This window comes from Rhizoctonia solani, chromosome 3, assembly GCF_016906535.1.
Source record: "Rhizoctonia solani chromosome 3, complete sequence".
Lineage (NCBI taxonomy): Eukaryota > Fungi > Basidiomycota > Agaricomycetes > Cantharellales > Ceratobasidiaceae > Rhizoctonia > Rhizoctonia solani.
In genome coordinates, this window is record NC_057372.1 from 873346 (window position 1) to 901113 (window position 27768).

The 27768-nt window shown below is 47.8% G+C and overlaps 10 protein-coding genes across 10 annotated transcripts; 4 read left to right on the top strand and 6 right to left on the bottom strand.

Moving 5' to 3' along the window:
* Positions 1–1064: 1064 nt before the first annotated feature.
* On the bottom strand, positions 1065–3256 carry RhiXN_02657 (HMG (high mobility group) box protein; the record flags this gene model as incomplete). Its single annotated transcript, XM_043322474.1, has 4 exons — positions 1065–1793; positions 1847–1939; positions 1996–2940; positions 3191–3256. The coding sequence occupies 4 exons, from the start codon at positions 3254–3256 to the stop codon at positions 1065–1067; spliced, it is 1833 nt and encodes a 610-aa protein (XP_043177970.1).
* Positions 3257–4970: 1714 nt separating this feature from the next.
* RhiXN_02658 (adenylosuccinate synthase) lies at positions 4971–6665 on the top strand (the record flags this gene model as incomplete). Its single annotated transcript, XM_043322475.1, has 8 exons — positions 4971–5199; positions 5252–5347; positions 5399–5504; positions 5555–5741; positions 5790–5955; positions 6015–6127; positions 6180–6402; positions 6457–6665. 8 exons carry the CDS (start codon positions 4971–4973, stop codon positions 6663–6665), a joined length of 1329 nt encoding a protein of 442 aa, XP_043177971.1.
* Positions 6666–6777: 112 nt separating this feature from the next.
* On the bottom strand, positions 6778–8522 carry RhiXN_02659 (cysteine synthase; the record flags this gene model as incomplete). Its single annotated transcript, XM_043322476.1, has 9 exons — positions 6778–6947; positions 7003–7095; positions 7150–7351; positions 7400–7542; positions 7612–7770; positions 7839–7858; positions 7913–8060; positions 8122–8269; positions 8349–8522. 9 exons carry the CDS (start codon positions 8520–8522, stop codon positions 6778–6780), a joined length of 1257 nt encoding a protein of 418 aa, XP_043177972.1.
* Positions 8523–8832: 310 nt separating this feature from the next.
* RhiXN_02660 (cysteine synthase) lies at positions 8833–11701 on the bottom strand (the record flags this gene model as incomplete). Its single annotated transcript, XM_043322477.1, has 14 exons — positions 8833–8993; positions 9048–9137; positions 9188–9353; positions 9412–9557; positions 9610–9768; positions 9829–9848; positions 9907–10054; positions 10111–10258; positions 10307–10546; positions 10615–10702; positions 10759–10862; positions 10917–11450; positions 11503–11622; positions 11675–11701. The coding sequence occupies 14 exons, from the start codon at positions 11699–11701 to the stop codon at positions 8833–8835; spliced, it is 2151 nt and encodes a 716-aa protein (XP_043177973.1).
* Positions 11702–12379: 678 nt separating this feature from the next.
* RhiXN_02661 (ammonium transporter) lies at positions 12380–14437 on the top strand (the record flags this gene model as incomplete). The annotated part of the gene is made up of 7 exons (XM_043322478.1): positions 12380–12419; positions 12816–12947; positions 12997–13130; positions 13180–13315; positions 13373–13605; positions 13662–13842; positions 13902–14437. 7 exons carry the CDS (start codon positions 12380–12382, stop codon positions 14435–14437), a joined length of 1392 nt encoding a protein of 463 aa, XP_043177974.1.
* A 327-nt stretch (positions 14438–14764) lies between these two features.
* Positions 14765–17204, bottom strand: RhiXN_02662 (uncharacterized protein; the record flags this gene model as incomplete). Its single annotated transcript, XM_043322479.1, has 17 exons — positions 14765–14875; positions 14935–15150; positions 15200–15263; positions 15316–15361; positions 15416–15430; positions 15486–15614; positions 15669–15727; positions 15781–15820; positions 15879–15897; positions 15954–16003; positions 16057–16148; positions 16210–16343; positions 16398–16503; positions 16562–16654; positions 16911–16923; positions 17054–17105; positions 17166–17204. 17 exons carry the CDS (start codon positions 17202–17204, stop codon positions 14765–14767), a joined length of 1278 nt encoding a protein of 425 aa, XP_043177975.1.
* Positions 17205–17657: 453 nt separating this feature from the next.
* RhiXN_02663 (class I glutamine amidotransferase-like protein) lies at positions 17658–20342 on the bottom strand (the record flags this gene model as incomplete). The annotated part of the gene is made up of 13 exons (XM_043322480.1): positions 17658–17770; positions 17825–17955; positions 18033–18213; positions 18263–18398; positions 18451–18564; positions 18626–18654; positions 18974–19074; positions 19370–19449; positions 19667–19761; positions 19818–19940; positions 20001–20045; positions 20101–20248; positions 20298–20342. The coding sequence occupies 13 exons, from the start codon at positions 20340–20342 to the stop codon at positions 17658–17660; spliced, it is 1341 nt and encodes a 446-aa protein (XP_043177976.1).
* A 797-nt stretch (positions 20343–21139) lies between these two features.
* Positions 21140–22839, top strand: RhiXN_02664 (uncharacterized protein; the record flags this gene model as incomplete). The annotated part of the gene is made up of 6 exons (XM_043322481.1): positions 21140–21377; positions 21428–21649; positions 21709–22050; positions 22103–22156; positions 22212–22389; positions 22443–22839. 6 exons carry the CDS (start codon positions 21140–21142, stop codon positions 22837–22839), a joined length of 1431 nt encoding a protein of 476 aa, XP_043177977.1.
* A 387-nt stretch (positions 22840–23226) lies between these two features.
* On the bottom strand, positions 23227–23760 carry RhiXN_02665 (NADH-ubiquinone oxidoreductase family protein; the record flags this gene model as incomplete). Its single annotated transcript, XM_043322482.1, has 3 exons — positions 23227–23256; positions 23315–23527; positions 23611–23760. 3 exons carry the CDS (start codon positions 23758–23760, stop codon positions 23227–23229), a joined length of 393 nt encoding a protein of 130 aa, XP_043177978.1.
* Positions 23761–23940: 180 nt separating this feature from the next.
* On the top strand, positions 23941–27705 carry RhiXN_02666 (Metallopeptidase family M24; the record flags this gene model as incomplete). Its single annotated transcript, XM_043322483.1, has 10 exons — positions 23941–24048; positions 24104–24263; positions 24325–24385; positions 24476–24753; positions 24851–25011; positions 25062–25276; positions 25332–25562; positions 26554–26770; positions 26838–26885; positions 27214–27705. The coding sequence occupies 10 exons, from the start codon at positions 23941–23943 to the stop codon at positions 27703–27705; spliced, it is 1971 nt and encodes a 656-aa protein (XP_043177979.1).
* Between the last annotated feature and the right edge of the window lie 63 nt (positions 27706–27768).

The window sequence follows — 27768 nt, forward strand, 5'->3', positions numbered from 1 at the left end:
GTTGTTGTTGTAGCTGGGCGCGGTCTGAAACAGTTGGGCGGATCGATGAATTCTATTCACAAGCCACAATTGTTGCGCTGGCTCTCGCGTGTGCTAGAATCTGGAGATGAGGGAGCGTGGTGTTGTGACGGCAAGACCAGAGAGAGGAGGGGTCGGATCCTGGGCCGATTAGAAAAGGTGTAAAGGAAGAGGAATCTTATTCAGGTCAAACCATCAAATTTTGGCGTCCGTGCGCAATATTAGAAAATTGCAATCGGAAGCAATCAGGTCACTTTCTTACACTAGACCACAAAAGTCTTGTAGAATGAACATGCCTGTCAGTTCTCCCCACAACTACTGCAAATAAAATTCAAGATATTTTTATTATAGACAAATATACAGTAGCTTCCTGAGAAACCTTGATATTAATCGTCTTTAATCGATTCAATTTGAACTTATGGTTCAGTGCGGAAATCGTTACAGTGTCTCGCATCTGAAATGTCTCCAAAGCATATACGTACACCCTCAATACCGGTTCATGTTATTGCATTCCAAATATGTTGTCATGTTGTCCATAACCCCGTCCGATGTCTATCCGTAACGCCCCGGTTAAAAGACAATCCCGCCTTTGTCTTCCGCATTCAGCCATGGGTTTAAGAATACGCCCTCAAGTTTATTAACATCCAGTAAATAGCAGGCACCTCAAGCTTCCCATTTCTACTGGAAACACGTATCAAATTTTAACTCCTGTATTTTACTTATAGAATTAGAAGAATCATAAACGAAAGGACGCAATATACAGGTTGGACCAAATCATAAAGAAAAATACACAAGGTGCATGCAGGGGCAGCGAACAAATCATGCAAAATTAGACAAATGATAGGACAATTGGTGGAACAAGTCAAGTCATACGCATAGAGAACGCGACGCCTGAGAAACGAAGGTAGGCAACGCTGTCAAGAAACATTGATTTATCGAACAATAAAATAGCCGGTTTCCGAAAATAATATATAAACAAGCAAACGATCATTAATGTTACTTCCCTGAAATTTGATCCATTTTTGGGACAATAGCCAATTGAGGGACTATCCGGTCTTTTGTCCCTCGCGCGCTGGACGACCCGAGTCAGCGTCTTCCTTTTCTTCAGGCGGAGTGTTGGTCTTTGTTCGCTGGCGTTTTGACGCTGGCTCCCCTTCGGTTTCCGACAACTCTCGGATGGGTCCAGGAGTCGACTCTCTCGGTCCTGGCTGTAACGAGTGACCGAAACCCAATGAGCCGATACTCGGGAGTCGAGTCGATGACGGGCGAGGTTCCGCATGCCCAGGGTAGGCACGACCACCCGGAGGGGGTATGGACATTGAGCCATACAACCTCGGAGAGTGCGATGGGGTGTAGCCATGTCGCGAAAGAGAACGCTCCATTCTTATTGGCACCTCTTGTGGTTGTCCCCCGTATTCCTGGGTGGTTCTTCTTCCCGGACGGCTTTCACCGCTAGCAGACAATCCAGCGGCTGATGGTCCTGAGAAAGATGAACTGGTCCGAACCGAGCCGCGATATTCATATGAACCGGATGTACTTGGAATATCCTGTTGTGAGGTTACCCTACGAGCCTTTTGCGGGTCTGACTCGGCATCCGATGGCTCCGGCGATTGACGAGGGGATGAACCAGGTGGAGAGTCGCTTACGCCTGTTGTCGCGAGGAACGTGCCTTCCGATCCCTTCTGTCCCTCCTCTGAATTGGAGATACTTGCCTGATATGCAGCAAGCTCCGCAACCCATCGATCTTTCTCAATATTGGCGTAGTCTTTATACCGCTATAGGCACATCAATATGAATGTTCGAACCTCCCATCAGACCGATATCATACCTGACGTTCTGAATTAGACAGTGTCTTCCACGTTGCTGCGATTTCCTTAACAAGCTCCGTCGGAGAATGGGTCGGGAACCGGGCTCGCATAGACTGTTATGACGCAACTTCAATTAAATATTGCCAAAACGGGAAGTGAGTGATCTTACCTCTCTGATTTCGTTTTGGTATACGATATAGGCCGGAGGTGGCTGTTTCGGCGCATTGGGATCTTTCGGTTTCTTCTCCTTGCGATTCCTGGTGGACACCGGAACCGGTCCCCGAGAGTGAAGAGCCCTGGACTTGGACGAACCTGGGCCTGATGAAAAAACGACGATGCTAGGGCCGGTGGCAGGTTGTGGCAGGCGATCTTCATTACGCGCCGCTCCAACTCCCACTCTTCCCCTCGGCAAAAACACGCGAGCACTAAGGCTTTCTTCCATCGTATCAGCGGACCGCTTCAGTGGACGACGGAGGGGTTGGTCGCTTTCAGATGGCGCTTCGTGGGCCTCGAGTTGCGGACTGCCTTCCAGACCGGTGTCGACTTCGCTTTCGTCGCCATAATCCTCCGTGTCTGTAGGCTGGTGTCGTTTGCGCTTTGCATGTTTACCGCTTGAAGTATGATGTTCAGATGGTGTAGGCACGACACCAACCCCTCGGCGGCTTGGAATTCCTGTCTCACGAACTCCGCCTGATCCGGTTCCAGATGCCGCGCTGCTCGGGCGTTGCGAAGGATATGGCGAATGCCCAGTGCTCGAGTGCATAGAAGCTAGCGACGGATGTACCCCTGACAAGCCTGCGGCGTGGAAAGTGGGAACCGCCGGAGGGAGCATTGGTCCCGAAGGATACGAATGTGTCGACCGCCGGTACCCCTCAGTCCCCTGAGCGTTCGACGGTGAGCCAATGCTCTCAACTTGAGCCGTGGTTGATGGCGGATCGGACCGATCTGCGCTACCGGATCCTCTGGAAGATAAGAGGCCGCTAGGTTGACGATGTGCGAGCACTTCAGACGCGGTTGACCGAAATGAGAGTTGGCCGACGAATCGAGTGAACGAATCGAAAATGTCGGCGCATTGCCGCATTGATGTGGATATTTCGGTGAGCTTACCGACGAGCTAGATCGCAAAATGAACATGTTAGTTTGGCTCGAATTACAATGGTTCAAGTTGAAGTTGAAACAAATATGCTCAGTCGCGAAACCGATGGATTGAAAAGGAAAGGAATATGCGAGTGTGGAATATATTCCGGAACTGTGGCGCTCTCTACACTTAATGAAGAGAGGAAGTATCAAATACGACTGTCTCGCAGGAGGAAACGAGTTACAATGGTAAGGCGTATATGGACTTAACGGGTGAGCAGACTTACCTCGGCTTGTTTCTCTTCAAATTCCTCTATCGACGGCCCCTCGGGCTGGCGGTCGCTACTGGCCATCGTGTAGTGTGACGCAGAGGGGCTCTTTAGCCACTGTACGCCACTCCAGTACGCGACTCAACCAACGCTGAGTGCAGTGAGAGCTGACGGTGTTGACCCGCGAGTGAGCAGGTACAGTCTGTCTCAGGAAGCGAAGTTGATGGTGTTAGGGTCCTCTCAAGGGCCAACACTACTGGGGTTGGTAACTTCGGGCTCCAATACCTCAAACCGGCAGGAAGCACCCAGAAGAATGTCAATTATGAGACAGATGAGTGTTATTGAGATTCTATCAGCCGATGATTTGCTGGGGGCAACAAGTTTCCTGCAAGTAGCGGCAGTGTTGGTGGGAGTCAAGTGCAAGTCCTAAGTGGGCCGAACTCGGCAAAATACTCCTGAGGCTAGCCCGAGTCCCACTATATCTCGAAACGGATGGCCCAATCCTAATTCAATAGACTAATCAATAAGCCCAGGTCCACATGGGACAATCCGGTAGAAGTTTTCATATGCAATTGACATTACAACATGTTTGAACGGATTGACCACAGACTCCGATCTAGGCCTCCAAATTGATTTCCACCGTCCTACGTCTGCATTAGCAGCCCAGTAGAAGTGGCCTGGTTCCGATGTCGGGAGCGGATTCTACCAGTTAAGTTATCAAACCGCTGACGACGCGATGACAGCGACCTTGGTTTCTAGTTGGAACGATAAACGAGTATCCGGTCTAGACAGCAATCTCACGAAACCCATGCTAGGAAGGTATAAACATTGAGTTTGCCGGCTTCGATTCGGTTCCAATTTCATCCGACTGAAGCGTCAGATGCTTTTGCCTACTTTGGTCAAGTCCCCCACCTGATGAGGAGGATGAGGTACCATATCAAAGAGGCACAAGTTAACATACCGGAGCGCCGGAACGCTGGCTGCCCCTGGCCGGATAGTTCGAAGATTTGCTGTAGTGCCCCTCGTATGCACCTATGCCCGCATACATATACATACGATAGCAACGCGCAGGTTAGCCTCTTAGGCCTTGAGCTATCAAACACGGTGTCTGAGATCCACTAAAGGTGCCAAACAAACGTGAAAGGCAGGATGCCGGACATCGCGTGGAACAAGTTCATGCATCATAAATCACTTCTACAACATTATTATGTCCAACGAACAAAAGCACACCGCTATTTCCATTCCAAGGAAACAATGTTCTTATAAGAATCGACTGATGTAAACAAACGGCCATTTTCGAACTTGCCGGTACCGGATCGAAATTAACGCCGAACTTCAATGTTCTTTACGCCTACAAAGGTTGTTTGAAGGGTGTACTTCATATTGAGATGACGTATACGTTGGTGCTTGCTATAGTTTTGACGTCCTGTTTGAACTGTTAGTTTCTCACCCTTTGGCAATCACACCGATCACATTGGGTGAAATATAACGTCATGAACATAAATGGAGTTGGTGAATAAGAGGCTATTTTCATAACACCGATAAACGCCCATAGCATGCTGCTGTCTCATAGACAGGCCAATCAAAATAGATATCCAACTCATTAGCAGATCAACAGCTGGATGCAGCGCTCATTGTCGGCTGTCCTTCTGTACGCGTGTTTCCAACATGCATATGCGGAGATCACTTCAATCTACCAGACACAGCCACCATATGGTCGGCCGATTTTGAAATGGGTATCGATGGATTTCTGAGTGGTCGTACCTGCACTCCTCGACCTCCGCCTTAGCCCAGGAACATGACGCTCCCACCGACCGGGGTGACAGTAGTTCTTGGATCCCAATGGGGAGACGAAGGCAAAGGGAAACTAGTCGACATCTTTGCAGCAGAGGCCGATGTCTGTGCCCGTTGCGCAGGTGGAAACAACGCGGGCCATACGATTGTTGTCCAATATCCCGATGATGGTACAGTGAACGACAAAGTGCGAGGAAAGAAAATCACCTATGATTTCCATCTTCTCCCGAGTGGTTAGTTAGAGCCTCCCTCCTCTTATCCGGTGCACTAACGTCGATTATCAAGGTCTTGTAAACCCCAAATGCATATCTGTTATCGGCCCGGGTGTTGTGGTCCATGTCCCATCATTCTTTGCAGAATTAGATGCCTTAGAAGCAAAAGGTGGGCTATCCGAAAAAAGCTAGCCATGAGTTGTTGACCTGGTGACTGTAGGCTTGGATTGTAAAGGAAGACTCTTCCTATCAGACCGAGCGCATTTGGTATTTGATTTTCATCAAATTGTTGATGGATTGAAAGAGGTGGAGCTGGGAGGCAAAAGGTAAGCGATGTTGCACATCACGGACAGACCTTGATTCAGCTTCTAAACAGTATCGGTACGACCAAGAAGGGAATTGGCCCAGCCTATTCCTCAAAGGCATCGAGGTCTGGGATGCGCGTACACCATCTCTTCGATCACGAAGTATTTTCTTCCAAGTTTCGCAAGTTAGTAGAAGGCCGTTTCAAGCGCTATGGGCACTTCGACTACGACACCGAGGGCGAGATCGTTCGCTACAAGGTTTGGAGTTTGGATAAGCCTATCAACGCATACACTCATTGTTTGTAGGAACTTGCTGATCGTCTTCGTCCATACGTTATCGACTCCTTGACCTACGTACACAAAGCGCTCGAGGACGGGAAGCGCGTACTCGTTGAAGGCGCTAATGCATTGATGCTCGATATTGACTTTGGAACATACCCATTTGTAACAAGCTCCAGTACATCAGTTGGAGGTGAGAGCTTGCTCATACCCGGAAATATTTTACCCATCCGTCACACCACTTGGTTATAGGCGTCTGCACTGGTCTCGGTATCCCCCCCAAGAAGATTGGTAACGTCGTTGGCGTCGTAAAAGCTTACACAACGCGCGTTGGAGGTGGTCCTTTCCCGACTGAACAGCTGAATGTGTGTATGCCACATGGTCCAATCAGTTGCTCCGCTGATGATTCAACGATAGGATATTGGGAAACATCTACAAAGTGTTGGTGCCGAAGTTGGTGTGACCACTGGTCGAGTGCGGCGTTGTGGGTGGTTGGACCTCGTTGTGTTGCAACATTCGAACCGCGTCAACGGATATGATGCGCTCAATCTGACCAAACTGGACGTCCTAGATGGTCTGGATGAAATAAAGGTGGCAGTTGGCTACGTACTCGACGGAAACCCCATGGATGGATTCCCTGGTATGTTCTCTTGGTCAACCCCTTATCACTTCAAGACTTAAGCTCGTATCTCAGCGAACTTGGATACCCTTGAGCAGCCTGGCTTTCAAATAAAATACGAAACGCTGCCGGGATGGAAGGAGCCAATATCAAGTATACGTCAGTGGGAGAAGCTACCTGAGGCGTGCCGTTCTTACGTCCAATTCATCGAAAGGTTCTTGGGTGTTCCGGTCAAGTGGATAGGTGTTGGCCCTGGCCGGGATGCCATGATAATTAAGCCATAGTCACTAGTAGTGTAAACATTGCTTGGTAGAATCTTATGGACTATGTTATGAATGCACTTAAAATAAGGATGCTTTGAATGTAGAAATTTGAGGTTTGGTAATTGCGCGCCGACTACTGTAGGTCGAGTCCAAGTGTCGTCTCGATGAGCACTTGTTGACGAGCGGAATGAAATCCTTCCTCCCCCAACCCCTGGAGGATGGAGTGGTATTTCTCGACATCACTCAAAAGAACCTTAGATCCACCACACACAACGAACACCACCACGGGGCGTTTGCCACCCCCTGTCAATGTGACTATGTTAATACACGCGCTTGAGGGCAGGGTTTTAACTCAAACCTGATTTGGGGACGAGTTTCTCAAGCAGACCCGGAATATATGCGGGCGCCAATGTGGTTGCACATGCTAATTCTGTAAGCATCTTGTGTTCGTCTAACTCGGGGAGATCAGTTTATGTCATATAAGACTTGCAGAAACGTAACTTACCCAAGAATCCAAGGGTTGATCGCATGGCAAGCTCGTCTGGGATACTCACTGAAGTCAAACCGCCAAATTTAGTCGGGTCCAGAGTTGCTCTATCTTTCCGAGCAAGTCCCATTTCAAGCACCGATTGTGAGGGAGAAGAAGCACCAAGAGAAGCGGCCTTGGATGTGATAGCTGGGAGTTTCGCTACAGCCACTTTGGCTCTCTGGCGGCACTAGTTAGACAAGGCGGTCGTAGAATCGTCGGCTCATACCTTCACGTCAGGAGTTAGCACCGGATGGGTCGAGACCACGACATCGTCTGGGATATAACTTTGGCCGATTGGATCATCCCTATTTGCAAGTAGCGACATGTGATAACAGTTGGCTCCGATTGTTTCAAGGGCAATGACTTGAGCTGGTGGCAAGGTGTCAATAAGAACCCCGAATCCAACAGTGATCAAAAATATCGTTGTTATAGACTTACTACGATCCCATCCGATGCTGTTGGCTCCGAGGAGCACCCCGCCCAGTAGCCCAGCACCCCCAACACTGCACAGAATAGCATCTGGTGTAGTCCCATTTGGCAGTTGTCTATCAATTTCATGAATGAGCGTGGAATGCCCCTCCCATAATACTGGGTGATCTACGGAAGGAAATTTATCAATCAGAGGATCAAGTACTTCTGGAGCCTGGGTTGCAGGGGAGACCAACCATATGCGGGAACAAGTATGCTAGTAGCTTTTCGTCACTAAGAATTATATTGAAAGAGATGACACGACACTCACGCGAGATCATTCCGTGAGCAGAGCAACTCAGCACTTGCCAAAGCCTCAGAGTAGTCAGCGCCACCAATAACAACGTCCGCTCCAGCCGCGATAAGTGTTGGTTGAACTTGGTACGCGGCAGCTGGGATGTAGATCTTGGTATTTACACCTAAAAATAAGGATATACGTGTTAAATTACTATTAGAATTTTAAGCTTGGTGCACATTTACCTAGTGCCTTTCCTGCCCATGCCAGTGCCAGTCCAGCATTTCCTCCACTGGCCATTACGAGAAGAGTGTTTGAGCCATGTTGTTTGACGGCTTGCGCGGCGAATAAGGATATGCCTCGATATTTGAATGATTGCGAGGGCTGCAAAGACTACGCGTACGTAGCCCAGTGCAGTGAGTAGAGGATAGAGCGCCGAATATTGTAGTGATAGATTAAAGTGAGCACGTACTTCTAACTTCAAGTATATGTCATAGCCGAGTCGACTTGACATAAGAGCAGAGAATATTAGTGGAGTTTCTATATGCATTGGATTGTTAGGATCGATAAGAATCCTGGCCGGTCCAGTCGAAAACTCATCCATGGCATTCGCCGGTCGTGGTGATACTGCGTGGTGATACTGCATGGTGACAGTTCTACTCTATTAAAATGGGGAGATAAATAGCCTTCTCGGATTCTGGATGATTTATCATCATGGCTTGTGTTGACTGAGTCATGTCTGAGACGGCTCACGCATCTCAACGTTAAACATTCTAGCATTTTCCTTGGCTCGCGTGGGAATAATCATTGAAGCCCCCAACAATCCTATGTTGAGTGATCTGCTTTATAATTACTAGGGACAAGACAAAGATTGTTTGAAATCGGGGGAACCGGTTCGTCCGTGAGTACTAGTGTATCTAATGTAAACAAGGAGTGCCTAGTCCTATTGTGATACCTCATGAAAGGCCAACGGCGGAACCTATCATTATTAGGTTACGTGCGTCGTGTGTTTCTGCATTTCCCAATAACATATTACGATAACCCTCTGTGTCGTGAAATGTGGCCTTGGATCCACCGCATATGATGAATACGACCACAGGACGAGGTTGTTCCAAGGCTGTACTCCGACCCGTTTAATAACACCAAACTACCTGTTTTGTATGAAACGTACTTTTAGGCAAGAGCTTTTGTAGAAGACCAGGGGTGTATGCCGGGCTAAGTGTAGCTCCGCATGCGAGTTCAATCAATAGCTTTTGTTCGTCTGTACTTAAAATCATTAGTGTCAAGGTAAATCAATTAGGCTTCACTAACCTAGAAACCCAAGTACAGCTTGCATAGCTATCGTATCTGGAACGCTTACTGCAATGAGCTCTGGGCACGCTAGGCCTATTTCGAGCGTTGTTTGTGAAGGCGACCTGGCACCAAGCGAGGACGCTTCTGATGTAATGGCTGGTAACCTTGCCAGGGTCACTTCTGCCTTTACCCGAACCAACGGTTAGCAATGGCTTTAAGTTCAAGCCAGAAGTGTTGTGTACCTGTGAGGTTCGACCTGTGAGTGATTGTGACTTGAGCAGTGCCACATTATCAGGAATGAGCAAACGAGATGCAGGGTTGGGTGAGTTTGCCAGTAGAGAGAGATGGTAACAATTGGCGCCGTGTGTTTCGACTGCGACCAGTTTTGCTTGGGGCCATTCGGTAGGCACATGCGCATTCATGTGATGCAAAAAACTCACTGCGGTCCCACTCCAGCTCGTTGATCCCTTGAAAGACTCCTCCCAGAAGGCCTCCGCCCCCTACGTTACAGACAATAGCGTTTGGAGCCGCTTTATTCGGAATTTGTCGAGCTATTTCATGTATCATTGTTGAGTGGCCTTCCCACAACGTGGGGTGATCTATAAATCCATTTATTAATTTATACGCCTCGTTCATTCAGATTTTCGACACAGGTTTACCATAAGAGGACATTAGAACTCTGCTCGGAGGAGTTATAGTGATAATAAATTATATTACCACCCATAAGCAGCACTTACGTTTTCGGTTTGTTCTTACAAAAAGCTTGAGCGGCCAACAATGCATCCGCATAGTCCACGCCTCCTACGATAACCTCCGAGCCAGCCATGTCTAGCTCTGCTTGTACTCCAACCGCCGAAACCGGTATGAAAACCGAGGTACGAACATCTTAGATTAAAGTTATATAGGCTTTTCGGTATAATATATTACTGGCTGAAACTTACTAAGACGTTTGCCAGCCCATGCTAGTGCAATCCCAGCACTCCCGCTTGTTGCAGCCACAATATGGACTTCAGAGCCATGTTCTTGGATAGCTCGGGAGACAAATAATGATATCCCCCTGTATTTGAATGATTGAGACGGTTGAAGGTTCTGATTTGACTTGATGAGTGAAGGTATTGTAAATGGATAAATACGCACCTCCATTTTTAGGTACACCTCATAGCCTAATCTGGAAGACATGACAGGTGAATAAACTAGTGGAGTTTCGATGTACAAAGGCATATCGGCACTATCAATGTTGGTCATAGTTGTGTCCATAGACTGCTGTTGGTCGAGGTCGGTATAGTGTACACATGCTATTTCCCAAGATTGTCTGACTCGTGCGCTTATGAAATCCTGATCAGCTGCGATTAACTTCATTTGATACTCATTTAATCGCTAATCACATAACTTGTTGAGTCTTTCAAACTTCGGGCGCGCTCGTTCATGTCCCATCCCACACCTACTCCTCCACTGAAATCAATCCTCATGCCGTTGTCGATGTTCAATTGGAGTTCCCACATGTGCGTTGCTTTCACTCGCCAAGAATCTCCTCTAGAAGTCGGTCAGTATTAACACACAGTAGAGCTTGGAAGTACCGAAAGACTTACGTTGCGTCACCATATACGAAAACTTGAGGGCTAACCAAGCGAAGAGTCTGATCCTTTGTACTTTGATAGTCCCATACCCATATCCTACCACCGTTATAAACCTCCTAAAAAACTGTGTTAGTTCCTGTTCTTGTACATGTGGACTGCTGGACATGTACCTGAAACCCATCTTCGTCAATCAGTCTATGGCCCGGTTTAATTCGCTTGGGGGCGTTATCCGACAGAGAAGGCGATGGCGCGATCGATGGGTCGTTGAACAACCGAAGTAAAGTTATGTTCGAGGCATTGGATAGCTTATTCCGCAAGGTATGGTATACCTCCTTATTCACTGGGTCGACTATAGTGAATAAGGCATCTGATTCATAGCAGATGGGCTTTGATCCTGCATCGGCCATTTCTTCATCCTCATTCCGTTGGCTGGTTTCTTCTCCTTCTCCTTGACCTTCCTCCTCCTCTTCCTCGTCGCTATCGCTGTCACTTTCCATTTGGGCGTCTGGAAGATCACCGAAGGATTTTCGCTCCAAGTCTTCCAGGGTAGTCAGGAATGCATTCCATGTGGGTTCATCTTTGGAGTCAAGGTGGGTGCGAACGACGATTCCGCGGGTGCCGATGATGCGACTGTCTTTGAGATTCGGGATGTCATATGGATCTGGTCCCAGTTCAAAGGATGCAGGGACCTCCATCTTCATGGCCTTCAAATAATTACTCAGTAATTGACCAAGCGGGTTATTCTTGTGAGCTTACGCTACTAATTTGCTCGTGCTTTTGGGCTTTATTGAGTGTCCAAAATTGCTCAACTACCTCGAGCTTTAGCTGACGGCGACCAACATGCGGTTTATTAGATCTCGCATTGACATAGCCTAGCTGTACTTTACGATAGTCAATGAGGCATACTGCTACTACGGATAGTGCTCACAAGCAAGTATCTTTCAATTTGGTTCATTTATTGGTAGAAAGTTGGAAGCTGTAGTTACGTGATAGTGCAGGTATGTCATAATCACGTGAACATAGTCGAATCGGCCAGTTCCAACATAAACAGATCAGATAAATATAACAGCAACCCACTACTACAATGAATGAATAGCCCTCAGCCTAACTTTCGCGAGTTTGGTGCCTACAAGCATATTCGACCCTGGGGCAGCTGTAAAATGCGCTGTGGACATAAATTACATACATGCCTGGATAACAAATTGCAAATAGTGAGGGTCGTGCCTGAGATCATTCTTGGCAAATTTCTTATCTCTGAGTAAAAATAAGCGCTCGGCCCGTCAACCGAACAGCCGGCGGCTAGATTGGGTGCAACCAGAGTGTTGAGGGCGCGCCCAATGCCGACAAACGGGGCAGAGAGGCTCCTTGATCGAGGAGCGTAGTGTTATCTTTATAGGCGACGGGGTTATATAGATGTTGCTCGCGGAAATTAGGTTCAGAGCGGGTTCTCCAGATTTACATAGTTTCAGCCATGGCCCAGGCTGATAGATAAGAGCCGCTTCGTCCCAATCTCGCTTCGCCCGTGCAAAACCGACGTCAATAATGTGGGCCCCAAGTTTCAACACATGGCAGCACTCTATATAGCCCAGAACTCAACCGTCTCCTCCAAAACCTTCATCTAATGGTCACCACCATGGAGTCACTCAAGAGGTCTGTAGGCACTATCCATGCCCGTAAGTATATATCCTTTTTACCTACCCGGCACCCCTGTTGCAGAAGTCGCGGCATGCTGCTGCTGATTGTTCCTTGTGGTCTGGTTGGACGATAACCGAGGCTCTGTACCCCATGTTTTGAATCTTCTTGTTCACTATAATAGCCAAGAGTTACGTATGCTGATAACCCTTTCTGCGGCTTGATAGGCCAGTCCGAAGAGTAGGTTTCCTACAATAGGCTGCTGGAGAGGTGACTAATATGATTTTGTTTTAGAGCCCCTACATTTGACCGAGGAGATATATCGTTTATCATCATTTGCGGGGCTTTAGTCCTGTTCATGGTCCCCGGACTTGGCTTCCTTTATTCTGGCAAGTTTCACACTACACAGTCAGAACAAGGCTAACTGTGACACACAGGTCTTTCTCGTCGCAAGAACGCTCTTGCTCTGCTATGGGTTTGCGTTTTCTCCAACGCAGTCATCATTTTCCAATGGTACTTTTGGGGATACTCTCTCGCTTTTTCTGCGACGGCTACAAACGGGTTTATCGGTGCGTTTCGATGGAGTTAGTCCTCAGCCCGCGACTAACCAACACACAGGCAATCTCAGGCATTTTGGTTTACAGCATGTCATGGCCGACCCGTCACCAGGCTCTCCCCTCATTCCTGACCTACTCTATTCATTTTACCAGCTTGAGTTCTGCTGCGTTACAGTTGCCATCTTGATGGGTGCAGTGAGTGTTATAGGTAGCTTATGTGGCAAACGTGTCTCATTTCATTCAGGTCGCAGAACGTGGTCGGGTAATGCCAGCAATGGTCTTCGCATTCTTGTGGGCAACACTTGTCTATTGTCCTGTGGCGTGCTGGGGTTGGAATGTCAATGGCTGGGGATTCAAGTGGGGTGTTCTCGACTATGCCGGTTCGTCCAAACGAGAACCCCGTTAAGAAATCTTCTAACAAGTTGAAATTGTTCTAGGTGGAGGACCTGTCGAAATCGGCTCTGGTGTCGGTGGTCTGGCATTCTCCTGGGTACTTGGTCGCCGCAAGCAGAGCCAGCTCATGAATTTCCGCCCGCATAACGTGTCCCTCGTCGTACTGGGAACATTTATGCTCTGGTTCGGGTGGCTGGGCTTCAACGCTGGGTCGGCCTTTGGTGCTAACCTCCGCGCTGTTCTCGCTGCATGGAATACTAACATTACTGCCGCCTTTGTGAGTAATATAACTCCTACTTTTTTACGCTCGACTGATCTTTTTCATAAAACCAGGCTGGAGTTACATGGTGTTTGCTCGATTTCCGTCTGGAACGCAAGTTTACTATGGTCGGTTTCTGTTCGGGTACCATTGCTGGCCTCGTTGCTGCCACTCCCGCCTCTGGTTTCATTACCCTTTGGGGTAGTGTTGTCCTTGGTGTCGTCACCGGCGCAGTGTGTAACTACGCAACCAAGAGTAAGGATTTATCTAGATTTCATACCTTGCACATATACTAATATCATACACGCGTTCAGTCAAGTATTTGATTGGTATTGACGATGCCCTCGATCTGTTTGCTGAGCACGCTATTGGTGGTATTCTCGGCCTTCTCGCCAATGGCCTCTTTGCGGACACGGCTCTCATCGCTCTTGATGGCGTCAACACGGCTGTGCCAGGTGGATGGATCGAACACAACTACAAGCAACTCTACATCCAGTTCGCCTACGTCTGTGCTTGCTGCGCATACGTCTTCGTTATGACTGCTATTCTCGCCAAGATTGTCGACATTATTCCATTCCTCGGCCTACGTGCTACAGAGGATGGCGAGATCCTTGGTATGGACGACGATCAAATTGGCGAGTTTGTGCAAGACTTTGTTGAAGTTCGCCGTGATTTCGATTCATGGAATGCTCCAGCATCGGGCGCCAATGGATTGCACCAACGCTCTAATGGACATGACATTGCTGCAGGTGATCGACATGGTGTTCCAGATCACTCCGCAAGGGACGAGCCTCGCGCCCAGTACGTTCCTGAGACCTCTAGTGGGTCTCACAACGAAAAGGTCGAGTAAGAGGCAGATTTCGGCCTTGAGCGCTGTTATATTTTGGAGATGTTGTGATGTTATACTAGTTAATTGTTATGTCTGAGGAGTGTACGGGATCTTTTTTTCTTGCTTCTATTATTGCTGTCTTTCCCTGTCACTCTACTGTCCGTGTTTTGTTGTTTAGTAGGTCGGTGCATTGTGTGTAGATCATATACAAAAGGATAAAGGCTGTTTCAGCGTACAACACGGTGATATTCTAAGTCACCCTCTCAGAGCTATATTAAGTGAGTAGCAATGCAGCAGTGTCGTGAGTGTCAACTATGAGAGTGTAGCTTGTCGTGAAGGTGCCTAAGTCTATAGCAGTCCACAGTTGAATACAATGGTCGTTGTATGCGAAAAAATACACTTGCCTTTCCCAGTCCACATATCATGTACTTTGCAGCTCGTACAAGTGAGCCCAGTTACCTAGTGAACGCATCTGATTAGCACGATGTAACGCTAGTTAATAGTTTGCGATGATTTACCTCAGAAAAAGTAACTATCTTGCTTGCCGGCGCCGACCCAACATTCATAATAAACACATGCGTCCCCTTGGCGGACTTGCCGGTGTAGTACTCCGGTGGGGTTGTGGTTCCGGACTTGTATGGTTTTGCGGGAGCACCAACCGTAGTATCTTGTGAAAAGGCCAAAAGCTCGGCATTTTTGATGATTGCGAGCTGAGTTGCGTTTAGTTTTGAGAGCTATGGCACACTTTAATACGTATCAAAATTGTTGGTTTTCCTGACGTACATCGGTTCCAAGAAGGATTGGGCTTTTGAGGGCCACCCACATTGCAAAGTGAGTTCGTTGTTCGCTGCTTATTGTGCTCAGTTGGGCTGTCTTTGGGAGAGAAAAACAAAGCGTACTTGATGGTCAAAGCTCCATTGCCTATCTCCATCATGTCCATATCGTCTATGTTTTTTTATATTAGCTTCCATTGAAAGGTGCCCGCGGAATATGACATACTATGCCCATAGAATTCTATTCGATTGGTTCAATCGCTCCATCCTCCACATTATTCGAATATATTACTCACCAACGTAGTTCAAGTAATTGGTGTTCCTGGCAATAATACTTGTAATATAACTCCATGAGGCGCTCGAGTCTCCTGACATCCGCCAGGAATGCCCAACCCGGGAACCCCATGTCCATACATCTGCATTGCCTAAACAATACAGTGTTTGCCAAGCAGATTTTAAGCTATAATTCTTTGGCTCACCCCAGTTGCAAATACCGTACTGGATAGGCCGAATTGATGCCACAGAGGCGAGCGCCGATCTATATGTTCATTCTTCAAGCTCAATCCGAACCTCTCAAAAGTGAATACGCACGTCATTTGTCTGTACCGGATTCCTGAATTAGAGTTGTACCCTATATAATGAAGCTGAGCAAGGAGGCATATAACTGGGCCAAATAGCTGATGTCTTACAGTCAAAATCTGGTCCACCCTATTATCAAACGGTCTAAGCACCAAGCCGTAAATTTCCCTTGATTGAGGACTCACATAGGTATCTGTCCAGTTGCTGGGTACGTTGCAGTTGTCATATTTAAGATCTAAATATAAATGATGACAAGTTCTTGAAAAGGGAAACCATATGTAAACTCACAATCGATTCCCCATTCTGCAAACGTCTGTGCGTCAATATTTTCGTATCCAAGAGATCCGGGGAACCCGGCGCAGGTCAGTGTGCCAGCGTCGCTATCAATAGGTCCCGTAGTTAGTGACAGAGCTTTGTAAGCGGCGATGTACGCATATATACCTATATATGCCAACCAACAATCCTAGCGAATGGATGTAATCCGCTACGCTCTTGATCCCATTTGGGAATTTGTTTAAATCTGGTTTGATGCGACTTGTCCCAACATCCCTTCCAGTAATGTTTGACCAACAATCCTAAGTTGATATGTGAGACCAACAAGGAACACAAAGATCATAATCCCGACTTACATCGATATTGACATAGTTATAGCCCGCGTCCTTTAGCCCGAGCGATACAAGCGCATCGGCAGCAGCACGGATCTTGGCCTCATTTATGTTTCCTTGATATGCATTCCTGTCGGCCGACCGAGACATCAGGCATCCAACTCGGTTGCGAACTGGCGAAGTCTCACCAAGAATTCCACCCTAATGCAGGAGTCTTCCCAACAGGCGACTGGGTCCAGCACCCGATGGCTGAGGCGCAGCACTCGTAGTGATGTGGTGACCTGCTAGTCGAAGTAGCAACAGAAGTAGTGGAAACTTGGCTCGTACACCTGTGCTTGTTTCTCGCGTGCTCGTCGCAGGCACGCATTGAGAGTAATCTTATCCACGATTCAGTACCATTGAGGCTAAATGGGATAATGCTGACGCTCACAATCGTTGTATTTTATGCACACCGCCCCCGAGATACAGGTCGTCCCGCCCTGGACCGCGCGTTTACTTCAGCGGCTCTTGAGCGCTAGTACTGAGATAAAAACATACCGTCCAACCATTCCTGTTAATGTTAAGATAGCCAAACATTTTATCAGCACTTAGACCATAGATGCATGAGCCAATGTTCGAAAGTTTGGAGAAATTCCAAAATTTGCGCCACAATGTGTGTTGAATAAAGTATAGAGACATACCGCCGCACTGTGTATACAAAGGCTGTTGTGCATCAACTATGCCTATGGCACACTATTGATAAGATTAGAATACGTGCATATATAAGGATCTCGAGAAGAGAACATAGCTTACCCCAAGAAAGATAAAAGTAGCTACGGGAATTCCAATCATATCTCAAGCAGCTATAGATCTTTTACGCCAGGAGCGTTGAGTGAGCCTCATTCCCCAGCTGGCACTTGGGAGCATTAATATATTCCATAATTTCCTGGGGCTTCTGACTTCAGCGCGCCAGGGAAAAAGTCGGAGACATAAGCTTCCACTCGTGGATGCAAGAAGTAGAAAAATGCACGAAGGTAGGTATAGCGGGGCACTTCGGCAGCCAATATAGTCATGGGGTTACTTAAGAATGGGGGGAACGGCTAAGCAAATGACAGAGCTGTTTCCAGTCCAATATCTTCATTAGGCTTTATCGCAGTACTACATTCATAAGGAAAAGGATCAGGGATCGAGAAATACAGAAAGGTAGTTATAGGCCATTAGACGAGGGGTATTAATAAACACCAGGAGCCACCATCGTAAGAGATCGTCAGAACTCATCATTCAGGAACAGGGACTGCCCCTCAATTAGTGATCATGGTGCTGAGGGTCGCGGCTGCGGCTAGTGAGCCTGTCGATAAATCCTCCGATTCCAGTGTGTTCCTTCCGCCCACGGCCTTCTTCGGCAACTCCATGGGGATCTGGACAATCTCGCATGTTAGGTATATTTTGGACAGCCGAACCATGTTACGAACCAGCATGATGCACCGGTTTCATATTACCGGCTCCGCCCCGACCAGATGAACGCCATTGTACACCTTCAGCTACGGGAGACGGTGCAATGATTTCGGGGCAGGGGCAGCTCCAGCGGTAACGTTCCCAGCGCCTCCACGACCAGACGAGTGGCTAAAATACATTTTGGTAGCGTTAGATATAGAACATGTATTGCCAAAATGAGCTTACAATTCAGGGACATGGGCATGATGAACACGTTCTTCTTCTTCGAGGTTAGCGAGGCCATGTCCATCGCCAGCAGTGATGTTGCCGAAGCCACCCCGGCCAGAGGAGTGGACCGCCTTGGAGGGCTCGCGAGAGCGTGAGCGGAGCGATCCATGTTTCCATAGCCACCACGGCCAGTTGAGTGCTATAACCATCAGTAGTGAGTCGAAAGTAATTGATAGTATTCAAAGGACCCACAACTTGGCCTTCCTCAGTTCTGCGATGATCTTCGATGATCTCTCGCTCGTGGCTCAGAGCACGGATGTCGGCCTCAGGATCCCGAGAAGGGGAACGGATGTTACCTGCTCCTCCACGGCCGGAGTGAGTAACCTACCAGGAAATCAGTATAAACAGGTCGATAATAGCGATTAAAAGAACGCACTTTGCTAGCAGGAAGAATCTCCCGACCACGCTCCTGGCCGACGCCATCTTCGCGCGTGCGAGAAACGGATTCGGAGCGGACGAAATTGCCCGCACCTCCGCGACCGGTAGATTGCTAAGGGTTCCATGACCCGATCAACCTACCGAAACCATTTTTCGCACAATATAATACTTACAAATTCGCGACCGCGAGAACGAGACCTATCTGCCATAGTCAAATAATCAGATGTAAGAATAAGTGGATACGAGAAGATCAAGGAGACGGACGCAGAGGTGGGTCTGCAGTGGGTATTAAGAAGCGCAAACTTTTGCGATTGCCGGCACCGATAGGACCAGGTCACGCTATGTGGGGCCAAGCCAGGCACCTGACGCAAACATGACATATTTCTCATCGCTTCGCTGTCTGCAACGGCCGACTCCAGCACCTCGGCCGAATATATGCGCTTCTCGCACCTCGATAAGAGAACAGCCACCCCGGGGTTTCTAACCCTATCTTTCCAGCATAATATAAGTATCGTGCTTACCTGCAGTGGTTGGCAAACGCCCATCCCTTGCCTCTACTTGTGAACGCTCAGGACTCAACACCCGTTTAAAGCTATCGCGCAAATTCGCAAAAGTACCGGTGCTAGTAGTGTGAGAATTCAAAGTCGAGCCGTCGATTTCAGCACTAGCCATATTGAATGCAGTGGAACAATATTTTATTCGGTTGTTTTGGTTAAAGTGAGTAAGCGAATATGGTGTGGAGTAAGAGGGATGGTTGGGGCAACTTGACTGGTCTGGCCACAGCCGTTTTTATAGAGGGGCCAAGCCCGGGTAGCCATACAATTTTCACCAAGACCTGGATTGCGCGACCGGCCAGACATATGCACTATTGCCCCACGTGCGAGGCAACCCTGTCCTAGGTCAGCAGACATTCGCACCTCCTCGATTTGCACCTTGTGGTCCTCAATTGATCACGGGTGCCGTTACCCCTCGATTCGATCAATCCCCGCATTTGCGACTAAATTGAATAAAGCATAGACTTCAACGCTTCAATCGAGACTCCTATGGCTAGTCTATGCAAGGAGGTATGTATTCCGCAGCTTTCAAGACTGAACTTCCGTGAATAAGCGCCCGAAAATACATTTCCCTTCATTCTTTATCGAAAGAACATTTGTTTGCGTCGAGGATGTCCCAAGAGAAAGTTTGTGACGCGCCTATCCAATAAGCGTGCTTACCTCCTTTGATGACGTGCTTGACGGCACTGCTCCCACTTGTCCGTTTGGGTTCATTGCTCGTGTCGTATTCGATGCCAAGGCCCATTGGATACCACCTGTATGCACCAAAACATGAATAAAAACAATGCGACAAAATAACATGATAGCTCACCAAGTACGTGCATGAGGAATATCTGATCTGTCCATGTGGACTCTAGGTGTCCCAAACTGGTGTAAAAGCCCCGGCCAGCAGTAGAGCCGTCCGCAGCCCCTGCACCCCGTTCTTGATACCATGCTATAGAATGTCAAGAAGATGAGTGGTACAGTATGTTACAATGTATGAGTTCTGCCGAACCAATTGGATGGGGAGAACCTTGGTCGTAGGTTCGAATATGAGTGTCTGAAAAGCTATTTTTAGCGTGGTAAAAACGAACATTCAGGGTTTGTATACCAACCGGTATAGCTGGATGGGTCAACTGAGAGTAAAATCTTTGCACCGATGGAACGAGGGTCTGAACGGAAGTTGTAGACCTCTTCTTTGTACGTCCAGCGGTCTGGGAGCATCGTGGTACTGGGATGATCTTTGTCAAGGACCAAAAAGGTCTGAGCTTCCGTGAGTACAGCAGATTATTTGTCATGAGCGATAATTTACCACAGGCTGAAGCTCCGGGTGGTAGTCGAAAAGAGCACCTGCCATGTGTTGGTTTGAAACTCTGGCTAAGCCTGCCTAACAATAACATTTGCGTACCAACTTCTTTGTGGTAGAATGCTGTATTATATAGACATGCCGACGCGGCATGTATTCCAATATAGTTTCCGCCCTTGTCCAGGTAGGTTTGAAACGCTTGCTTCCCACTATCGTCGAGTACTACCATACATATGTTCAGCTCAAGACCAGCATATGCACTATTGGGAACGACTTGCCCTCCCCGCTATTACTCAGGAATAATATGGCATCGTATTTTTCCAGGCTGTTGCCATTGAACTGTGTGCGGTCCTCAGTAGCGTCGAAGGCGATTCCATGCTGCTGACCCAGCTCTTCGAGGGCGATTGTTGCCGCTGGGATCGACTCGTGCCGATAACTGAAAACGATTTCTTACCTCAATCGCACAGCAATTATATACCCTTACCCAGCAGTTGCGCTGTATATTAGATACGTGGGGTAACTCGTGTACCCAGGTCCAGCATTGCAGTTGTCAAGCGCATGCAGCAAGATGAAGCTCCTGACGTCACTTCAGCGCTAGTAAGGATCTCCTCGGACCCGCGGGATTTGCTCAGCAAATGGCAAGTAGGATGTATCGGCCGAGCGCCACTCGAGTTCAAAGAGACCACAACTTAATTTCCAGTCTGGGGCGTTCCTCCAGGCGCGGAAATTTGTTGACTCAGTTCATTGCTCGCCCTTTTATATTTTCTCCGAATCGCTTGCCAGCACTTCACAACTACCACCACCAGCTCTTTCAGACCCTCTTAACTTAATCTATCCTCTTAACAAAAATGTGCCCTCACACCAATGGCGACGTTCACCCCAATGATGAGATGATCCCTGTCGACGTCTCTTCAGCTCCTCAAGTTGCAGGCTCTGTTTCCACCAATGGAACTAATGGACACACCAACGGTGCCAACGGTACCTCAAACGGTCGTCCTGGTCGTCCATTAAATCCATATGCGCCTCGCTATGCTGACTTCCTCAGCAATGTCTCCAATTTCAAGATCATTGAGAGTACTCTACGAGGTAATGCCGCTCTATATGCTATAATTAACATAGCTAACTCGATCTTGCAGAGGGAGAGCAGTTCGCCAACGCATTTTTTGACACCAAGACCAAGATTGCAATTGCCAAAGCTCTCGATGCTTTTGGCGTCGATTACATCGAGTTGACGTCCCCTGCTGCCTCTGAACAGTCTCGCCTTGATTGCGAAGCCATCTGCAAGCTTGGCCTTAAGGCCAAGATCCTCACTCACATTCGCTGCCACATGGACGATGCCCGAATTGCGGTTGAAACAGGTGTGGGGCTTCATCGTTCTCTTATTGAAATTACATCTTTATTGAAATCCATTTGGTAGGCGTTGATGGTGTCGACGTCGTTATTGGAACTTCATCTTTTCTGCGCGAGTTCTCGCATGGCAAGGACATGACATACATCACCAAGACCGCAATCGAAGTCATCAACTTCGTCAAGTCCAAGGGCATTGAGGTCCGATTTTCGTCCGAAGATTCGTTCCGATCCGATCTCGTAGATTTGCTTTCTATCTACCAAACCGTCGACAAGATTGGTGTTAACCGTGTCGGCATTGCTGACACTGTCGGTTGCGCGAACCCCAGGCAAGTCTATGACCTCGTAAGAACTCTTCGCGGTGTGGTTGGATGCGATATCGAAATTCATTTGCATAATGATACCGGTTGTGGTTAGTGTATGCATAGCTTCGATGGGTTCTCGTTTGACATTTCCGTTCTTAGCGATTGCAAATGCGTACACCGCACTTGAGGCCGGTGCGACACACATCGACACATGTAAGTTTGCGGCCCCTTATAACTGAATAGATTTTGACCCGTCGCAATGCCGTAGCCGTTCTTGGTATTGGCGAGCGTGTCGGTATTACTCCCCTCGGCGGTCTCATCGCTTGTTTGTATGCTGCGAACCCCGACTACGTCAAGAGCAAGTACAACCTCCCCATGCTTCGTGAGATTGAGAACTTAGTTGCCGAGGCGGTCGAGGTCAATGTTCCTTTTATGAACCCCATTACGTGAGTTCTTCAAACTATCAAGATATTCATTAGGTCTAACGTCGACCCCCTAGCGGCTACTGCGCGTTCACCCACAAAGCTGGTATCCACGCCAAGGCAATTCTCAACAACCCCAGCACCTACGAGATCCTCAAGCCCGAGGACTTTGGTCTTACTCGCTATGTTTCGATCGGCCACCGCCTGACCGGTTGGAACGCAGTCAAGAGCCGTGTTGAGCAGCTCAAGCTCACGCTCACTGATGAGCAGATCAAGGACGCGACCGCCAAGATCAAGGAGCTTGCCGACGTACGAACCCAGAGCATGGAAGATGTCGACACGGTGTTACGTGTTTACCACTCCGGTATCGTGAGCGGTGATCTAAGCGTTGGAGAACCAGAAAAGCTGGACCAGCTTCTGCGCAAGCACCGTGATTCATCTGCTACGTCTCAACCAATAGCTGCTTCGTCGTAGGTTATTAGGAGGAACTACCTGCTCACCCTCTCCAAAAAACATGCCGTGTAGGCGCTTTCCTTGACATTTAGTTAGCTTTTTTTGTACATTTTGTAATTTTCGTCTGGCACCCAGTGAATGACAAAGCATGAGTCTTAGCACAACTCGATGCCTTGCCTCAACCACGGAATACAAATACTCATTTTGGTAATACTTGAGATACGATAGGCTCCTCTATCGTAAGTCCCAACTAAATGACGGAACACCTTGTTAATTCCAAACTGACTATTGAGTTTAAGGCAGTTGAATTTTCTGCACATCCTGCTTGCAAAATACGGAAATTGTCGCCAGCGTCCGATTTAATGCGAACCATCTGCTTTATGTAGCCGGATGAATACATTATTGCCATCATTCCTCCTCAGGTTCGTATACTGCAGCCTTTGATCCCAGTGATTCCATTAGTTGTTTCTTTGATAATAATTATCTCTCGACGTACCTTGTTTGCATCTAATCCACCCAATTCCGTAACCAATCCGCCGTAAGGGTAACTCCGAGGCGCAGCTGGTCGTTCTGGGACGCTCGCTTTAACTGCCATTACAAAGCCCAAGAAAATAGTCACAGCGATGCCGAATTGCTTCAATGCATTTGCTCGCGAGATGTTGAAGACATCTGGGGCCCAGATGGAAAGGATTTCATGCTGCTCTGGGAGCTACGTACATAAGTTTGGTAGTCCATTCAGGAACAGCTTTTTATAAGTATAATATATTAATTCGTCGCGGAGGATAGACCCACAGTTTCTCCAAAGTTACGTCGGTCCTGAAGATTCCACCAGCCCTTCGCAGGCCGACGTTGTACGGAAATAGGAGGTATTTGTGGATAATCACCGAGCTGCGGATCGTTTTTGGGCTGCTTAAACTCTACTGGGGTCGCATAGGTGCGCATGAGCCCAAGACGGGGAACTGCTCGTCGGCGACAATCCTGGATAGCATGATGGCCAAGTGTGAGTGAATACGTAGTGGCTGTACTCCAAGCGCCTTGCAATTATATTAGCGCTTCGACCGTGGAACGCGTCATAGCTGATCCCCAATCTGTGGACGCCATTCCGCACACGATCCACAAACCATGTCGAGTGATCCAAAAGAGACTGCTGCTCCTACAGCTGATGAGCTCAAAGCTAAGGCTGAGGCTGAGAAGGCCCGTCAGGCCGCTGATGAACTCACCAAGTACAAGGTATTCGCCTTCGTTGTTGGAACCCTAAAACTTCTCTCCTAAACTTGTGACATAGGCAGCGGCCGAGATCGTTAACAACGCGATCAAGAAATTAGTGGAGCTCTCAGTTGAAGGAGCCAAGATTCTCGAACTTTGTGAAGAGGGTGACAAGCTCATCGAGACTGGCACATCCGCCGTTTACAACTCCAAGACTGCCAAGGGCAAGGTTACTAAGGGTAGGTGATAATTGAGATGACTACTAGTCTATATATCTAACGACGGTGAACCGTTGATTAGGCCTCGCGTTTCCTACTTCAATTTCGGTGAATAACTGTGTGTCCCATTACTCGCCAGTGCCGTAAGTCCAGAGTGCGCATATAATCCCTGAAGACATCACACCTGATTAGTTCCGCCCCCTGTGACCTATTCGATACTTGTTTGGCATCAGAACCGACCCACTCGCCAATACTACACTCGCCAAGGGTGATGTGGTCAAGATTCATGTTGGTGCCCATATCGATGGCTTTGCCAGTGTCAGCGCCGAAACATTGATTGTTGGTGCAACGGAAGCCGAGCCTGCCACTGGTCGTGCAGCCGATGTAGTCAAGGCCGCATGGCATTGCGCTGAAGTTGCGATGCGGCTCGTTAAACCTGGAGAGAAGAATTGGACCGTTACTGATGCTATGAACAAGGTAGCAGCGGCTTGGGGGTGTAAGCCCGTTGAAGGTAAGCTCGGTCTGAAATGAATAGCGGCAGACGCATAAAAGACAAGAGTCCTCAGAAGAAGAAAAATTGTGGCCTAACTAACGTTATTTTTTCATAGGTATGCTGTCTTGTCAACAAACCCAGAACGTAATCGACGGCAAGAAGCGAATTATCCTTAACCCAACTCCTGAGCTAAAGAGTGGTCTGGACACTGCTACATTTGCAGAAGGAGACGTTTGGGGCATTGATATACTCGTTGCTTCCACTGACGACGGAAAGGTACGAAAATCGGCTGTTCATCGACGTTACAAAACTGAAAAAGTGACTAGGTTAAACCTCAAGACTCTCGCACAACAATCTACCAGCGGGCTACTGACGTGACATATCAACTAAAGCTGAAGGCCGCGCGTGAAGCATTTTCGGACATTCAAAAGAAGGCAGGACCATTCCCCTTTACCATTCGTATTCTTGAAAACGAGAAGCGTGCGCGTGTGGGGGTACAAGAAGCTGTTCAGCACGGACTTTTAAGGCCGTATGATGTTGTGTAGGTGTTTCAGAGAGATAGGTTTGTCAGTATACCTGATTGAACATATCTATAGGTACACACCTGCAGGAAGCTACGTTGCTGCATTCCACTTTACTATTGCATTGCTTCCTGGTGGTCCATCTCTTATCAGTGCGCCACCTATTTGGTACAAGGCCGAGAAGCTTAAAACTGAGAAGGAGCTCGAGGATGAGGAGCTGAAAGCACTTGTTGGCAAGAAGCTCCGTGAGCCCAAGAAAAAGAAGAAAAAGGCGGCAGGCGAGAGCGAGGCGAAGGAGGATGCTGAGTAAATGCGCCAAGAGAATTATGAAAAATGTTACCGAAATAATTATAACTGCGATGTTCATAAGTTACTTGAATTTTAAACTACATTGGCAGTATTTGTTTGAGCATGGACTCTCTGTCAGTTGGAGTATTCCATTTGAACACCCAAGGCTGGTGATGTTGAGGCTAAAATCGTTCATTAAGAAACTATCGACTAGACACATCTTATAAGTTGACATTGGTAGCATGATCTCCAAACTCCATCATTGTACGAGATACAAGATCAACGTTTTCAAGGAAGCCGTTGAGGGTCAATCGAGCCAGGCGGAGGGTCAGTGTTGAGAATGTCCTAATATGTGGAACTCCGTAAACACAAGATCTTGCATCCATAATCAATGGTATAATTCTGCATGAAAACTCACGCCACAAGGTCATTTCCTTCTACAGTCAATGTACGCTTCACCGCGTGAGGCTGCAGCTCTTTATCGACTTGAATAGTCTTTTGTGCAATAGATGCATGAGCCGGGGATAAAAATGGTACACGAACGGTACTTTTACGGATTAAATGTATGTCTAATGTCTATAAATAAGTACTTACATGGTATGCCATTCATTGGCGTTAGTAGCCATTGCATAGGTGAGGTGATAATCGACCACCAGATCAGCCAAATTACCAGCCAATCACGTGACTTATGCCCTTTGTGGTGAATCTCGTTTGATGTGGCTCTAAATGGCTCCTCCACCTCGTCTCGTCAACTGGCTGAAGGGAACATATAATAGGCCACTCATAAATCCAGAGTGGCTCATTGCCTGCTACGAGTATATTACAACAGAACTTGGGATATCCTCCAATGATTTTGAAGGCTAAAAACACACGTCGAGGAACAATTACTACAAAGTAGTCTATCTGACTCGGCCGTTCACGACACTGGATTTCCTGACCCTAATTCACACGACATAAAAATAAAGAATACACTCTGCGAAATTGTCGCACTTACAGAAATTGGACATAGCGCGTTCACATTAAAGAATGTCCGCCAAGCACGCGTAGACAAGGAGGATCTGGCAGGGCTTGCAGGCGACCTCGAGGATGGAGAAGATTACACCATTCCGAAGTACCCCAGAAGTATGCTTAGATTCGAGCTGAGCGATGGTACCAAAACTATGCGTGCCATTGAATACCGCCGTATCCCGGATTTCGAGCTTGGTGTCACACCACTGGGCACCAAGGTGGGGGTTCACCGCTTGATTCACTCGTACATGTCGCTCAGCAATATTGTCATTAACACTTACATAGATCTATGTTAAAGAGGCGAATGTTCGCCGCGGAATCATTTACCTCGAGGTATGTTGACATCGGCATTCCCCCTTGCCCGCACTATCATGGCGCAGCTACTTATTGCTACAACCAACCCGACCTGGATTCTCATGTTAGCCTAGAGGTATCCAAATCAAGGGATACCAAACCGAGGAATTAGAAGAACGACAGGACCGGGATTTTGTTCGAGGGCTACGCTTGCGTATGAGGTCATTAATTATCTCGTTTTCTTCACCCCACAACTCTAAACCACCCAATTCTACGCCCCTTCCTCCCAACAACGATTAAAAAGACGGCATACTACCCTAGCTTCTTCGTACATCGCTCGGAGATCTATTCATACTTTACACTTCAGAGTTTTAGTATCAAGCTGACCCGACCATCCAGGCTCCCCGAAGAGGATCCAGAAACAGAACAGAATATTCGTATGGAATCCCGGCAACCAGAGCGAAGGATAGAACCACCACCTGCCGCGCCGGTCATTGCGCCACGTATTTCAGCACCACATACTACTACGCGAGCAGTTGACAACCTACCTCCAGCCACGACGAATTCAAATAGCGCACCCATTGTGGACCTTGACCCTGACGATCTAGAAATCGATTTAGGCTATGAAGATTCATACTCTATAGGGGATGGTGTCAGAGACGGTCATGATGGAGATGCAGACGAAGTAGATTACGAGATCAATGAGGCGTTTTTACAAGATTTAGATGAGGCTGAACAACGCGTCCAAGTCGTGATAGATGTAGACGAAGACTCTCAAGTCGAAGCTCAATCTACGGTTGGGCCAACAAAAACCACACGGCCGGTGGATATTGAAGAAGTCATCGACATATCAGATTGATAACCAGGTGGCCTGAACTGGTGTTTCAATAATTTTGTGATATTCAATGTGGGGGAGTTTGGA